General features: G+C 40.8%; 1 protein-coding gene across 1 annotated transcript in view; it reads left to right on the top strand.

Moving 5' to 3' along the window:
• The window catches only part of NEXMIF (neurite extension and migration factor), a 6,010-nt gene extending 2,460 nt beyond the window's left edge, over positions 1-3,550 (top strand). Inside the window, exons 3-4 of the mRNA XM_077765185.1 lie at positions 1-2,856; positions 3,457-3,550. The exon at positions 1-2,856 is cut by the window's left edge and continues 23 nt beyond it. Of these exons, the coding sequence (XP_077621311.1) occupies positions 1-2,856; positions 3,457-3,550 (2,950 nt within the window). The remainder of the gene's footprint in view (positions 2,857-3,456) is intronic.
• The last annotated feature ends 759 nt before the right edge of the window (positions 3,551-4,309 follow it).

The raw sequence follows: 4,309 nt of genomic DNA, 5'->3' as shown, positions 1-4,309 counted from the left end.
AACCCGTAAGGAGCCCCCTGTTATTATCAAATATATCATCATCAATCGATTTAAAGGTGAGAAGAACATGTTGGTGAAGTTGGGTAGGGTAGATTCCAGTGAGACAACAGTGAATTTGAGTGAGAATCAGCTCAACAAATATGCCAAGCTGGCCCCCTTGAAGGGCTTCTGGCAGAAGAAGAAAAAACAGAGAAATAGCAACTTTGACTCCAACAAAACACCCTTATGCCAAAAACAAAACTTTGAACCAGGTAGCTTTGAGGTGTCATTCCTGCCACCTGCTCGCAAACGAAAATCTAAACTTGGCAACAGGCACAGGATACAAAGAATCCCATCCGTGGAAACTTCAGCAAGTGGTAAGCAAATTTCATTCTGCAGTGATCAGAGGCAAGCTGGTACTCGTAAAGAAGATGGAGGCATGAAAGGTACACTAAAGTCAGCACCTCTGGCTGTCCCCAGCTGTGTAAATGGATCACATCTAAATGACATTACAGGCCCTGACTCAGTGAAAGTCAAAGCCCAAGATGCAGGATTTAAGGGACCAGAGAGGAAAGTGCTCAACAAAATCAAATTTAAAAGTGAAGCCAGGTTAAAATCCAAGAAAATCAAAGCTGGGCAAGAAAGCAAGCCAGTTGTTCAAATGAGCCCTCTTTTGGAAGATCAATCTACAGCTAACTTAAAGAATGAAGCTATTCCTGGGACTTCAAACAGTTCTCATCTATCTGAATTTCATGAAGGAAAGGTTGCCAAGAATTCTACCTTCTTACCAACCACCTGCTCTTCTGAAATGCCTCTATCATCTGCTAATGTTGCCACCAGTATACCTGTTATCCCTGGAGGGTATCTGCAGACATTGTTAGATGCTTCTGACTTGTCAAATAATACTGGTATATCATACTTTGCTCACCATTCTCCAGAGCAAAATGAAAGCAGCCTCACTCAAACAGAAAAATCATTTGTGCCTCTCCAGCCTGCCCAGGACTGTGTGCTTTCCTCACCCTCTGAGTCTGAGCTACAGCAGTCATCTCAAAACTTCAAAATGGAATCAAACAACTATGGAAATGTGTGGCCCAATAAACCTACTTCTGGCCCCCAGGAATTCATGGCTGAAGTCTCAAGGGAGATAACTCCAACACAATCTAATGAATTTGCAGTCTCCCAAGTAGTCTCCATGGAAAATAACCTCACATCTACAACATACAATCGAATCTGCGTCAGTAGTGGTGGCAGTAATTGTAACAAGGTCCTATATGCCTCTGTGCAAGACACTCAGCTCCCATCTGATGACTCTTATCAATTATGTCACTTTAATAATGGAGAGATATGCTTTCCTTTCCAGCAGGGCCCAGCCAATATGGATGATGATCGGCTCTTTAGCTTTGAATCAATGGCCCCACTCTCTGTCAACTCAAGCAATTATTGCTCCTTAAGCTTGAAGTCCTGTGAAAAGGATGGTGATGATGATATTACTGATGACTTCCTAGCCCATTGCAGCCCCAAGCTGGTGATCCAGCAGAGCATTGATGAGATAACACCATTAAAGGAGTCCACTGACCTCCTGGATATCTCCAATTTCACTCCTGACAAATTCCGCCACTCTTCTCTCTCAGAGGTGTCCCCACCTGACACCCCCAGTCTTTCCCCTCAAATTACCAGATGTGAGAGTATTAAGACACTAGGAACACTGAAGGGGTTTCAAGAGGGCATCCCAGGACCATTGAGCAACATGGAGAAACTCAAGTGGGACTGCAGTACCCTTTCACAGCAGGTCCAAGTGGATGATGGATTTACTTTAAATAACCATCAGTTTCAGTTCCATATGTTCAATGATGAGGATTCTGTCAGTCTTCTCCAAAAAAACCCTTGCTTATCAGTGTTTAATGATCCATCTGGTCAAATGAATACTAACAACAAAGTGTCAAAGTCAAGAAAGAAAAGTTCACCCAGCAAGAGTGGGGCTCTGAACCAAAGCTCTTCTCAGAAAAACACCAGGAAAAAATCTCTCAAAGCCAACAACAAAGGAATAGAAAAGCCACCTGGAAAAACCTCCCGACAGGTCCCTAAGTCAACAAAGAAAGGGAAATACATGGCTGCAATCAATGGAGAGAAAATGCAAATTGGCATTGGCCGTGGAGGAGGCCAAATCAACAGCATGTCCCCCACAGGAAAAACATTGGCTGAATGTATCCAACATGGTGGCCCTGTGGCCTCTATGAAGATACCAACTCAAAAGGGACTTTCTGGAGATTGGGCTTTGGGGAAGGAGAGTAGCCCAGGCTGGAGTGACATGAACATGAGCACGAACACCAATAGCCTCCTTGATGATGACCAACGGGAATTTCAGGAGCCTTCCTATATCTTGTCTAACATTGCCTCTGGTATGGCAGATGTACAGAGGTTCATGATGGCCTCCATAGAGCCCCTTTGGGAACCCATGGAACACCATGGAGACCCCAACATATTCTACTCCCCTGAGTCCAATAGTCTAAAATTAAAAACCCTCAAAATATTGGCTGGAATACCACAGGAATCTAAGAAAAAGGTCAACAGTGGGTCCCCAGGAGGCCCTAAGAATCACAGGTCCATCAAGGGTGTGAGTAAAAGCAATGGGAAAGCAGCAGTAGGTGATCCTGGTCGTGCAAATATGCACAGTTATGAGGACTCTCGCTCTGCCTTCTTTGATAAAAAGTATAGTAACCTGAGCACTTTAGGCAATAATGGACCGACACACAAAAAGTTATATCGTCACAAATCCAGCTCCAAGGCCCTGAGAGATGAGAAGTGTAAGGGAAAGTGCGTGGAGCGAGAACAGGTCCACAAGGATGAGGCTGGGACAGCTTCTTTTGAAAAACTGAGGTAATACTGCACCAAAATGGCTGAGATGATGTACACTTAGCTTTCCTACTACCTGCTAAGCTCACAGTCCTTCATTTTTCCCTCTTGAAAGTAAAAGTTTGCATGAAAGAAACTGTCCCATTCCCTTCCTTTTCAAAAGAAAAAAGGGAAACAAAGTGCATGAAAATCCCTATACCTTTAAGCCACCCAAAAGATTGGGCAATTTTGTTGTGGCTTAGCTAGGGATAAACTCTAACAAGGCTACTTTTTCTGCTATTCTGCATTGGTTTTTACTAATTGAGAAAATAGAATTAAAATATGCTCTTGAATGATTTTGGGAAGGAAAGGGCTTTGCAGTAAAAAAAGTTTTGAACAACAGAATCAAAAAGTTATACAGACAAAAGGCCAAGATCATTTAAGCAAAAAGAGCATAATTGGGGGGGGAGTCTCATCGTGTGGCAATTAGGAGTGCTTTCTAGTGCCCCCTGCTATTTGTAGCTATCTTTTTTCTGCATCATACAGCATTTAGTATGATGTAAACAAGTTTGGATGGTATGGTCCCTTTGTGGGACATACACTAAAGCTTACTAAGGTGGCAAAAATTGTTTGGTTTTTCTGCAGGGATTCTGACTACAATCTCCTAAAAGCAGAAACAGCATTTTGGGTTTTACCTGTGTTTGAAGAAGAAACTCACATTTTCCAGAAAGACATTTGATGTTTGTATTTTATTTCTTTCAAAATATGCCTTGTGGTATGTATGTTGACATGTAAGTGCTTAAAGAAAAGATTTTTGAAGTGTGGGAATAAGTCTTTGGAAGCAAACTTTAATCTGATGTTCTATGTAAAAGACTTCAAAAGTCATACAGTTGCACAAGTAGTTTACGCACTATTTACCCGAGGAAAAAAAGGAAAACATTGTGCCAAACTACAAACACGTGACTGTATTGTATATATTTTTACTTCTATATCAACATTTGGTTGTATTTGGGGAGTTTGTCCCTATTGATTTACTAGAAACATTCCAGTGATTCTTGCTATTAACCACCCCCACTTATGTGGATAGCACCTATAGATCACAGTGGAAAATATGTTGTGTTATACAATTTACCAAAACTTAAAGGATACTGTTTGAAATGTGCCAAATTTCTTACCTCATCTCACAGATTCACCCCACAGCTTAAAGGTCATTAATGAATTTTTTAAATATATATACATATATATATGCATACATACATTATTTTGAAATTTTAAGCTCTACAGTCCTGTGTGGAAACATGAACAATTAAATAAGGCACAATAAAGTTTTGTTTGTTCCATCGTCTAATGGTTAAATTGTTGGAAAAGTCTGAAAGTCATAACAGCTAAGTCCATCAGGGACCTAATTAATATATGCATTTACAGAATCTTTTACAAGAAAACAAAACAGCTACTTTAAAGTTTGTTTTCTAAAAGCAAAATCTGTAGATGAAAATTA

Source organism: Crocuta crocuta, unplaced genomic scaffold (genome assembly GCF_008692635.1).
Source record: "Crocuta crocuta isolate KB4526 unplaced genomic scaffold, BGI_CrCroc_1.0 scaffold594, whole genome shotgun sequence".
Taxonomy (NCBI): Eukaryota; Metazoa; Chordata; class Mammalia; order Carnivora; family Hyaenidae; genus Crocuta; species Crocuta crocuta.
The sequence above is the reverse complement of the archived record's forward strand: the minus strand, read 5'-3'. Positions and strand labels throughout refer to the sequence as shown.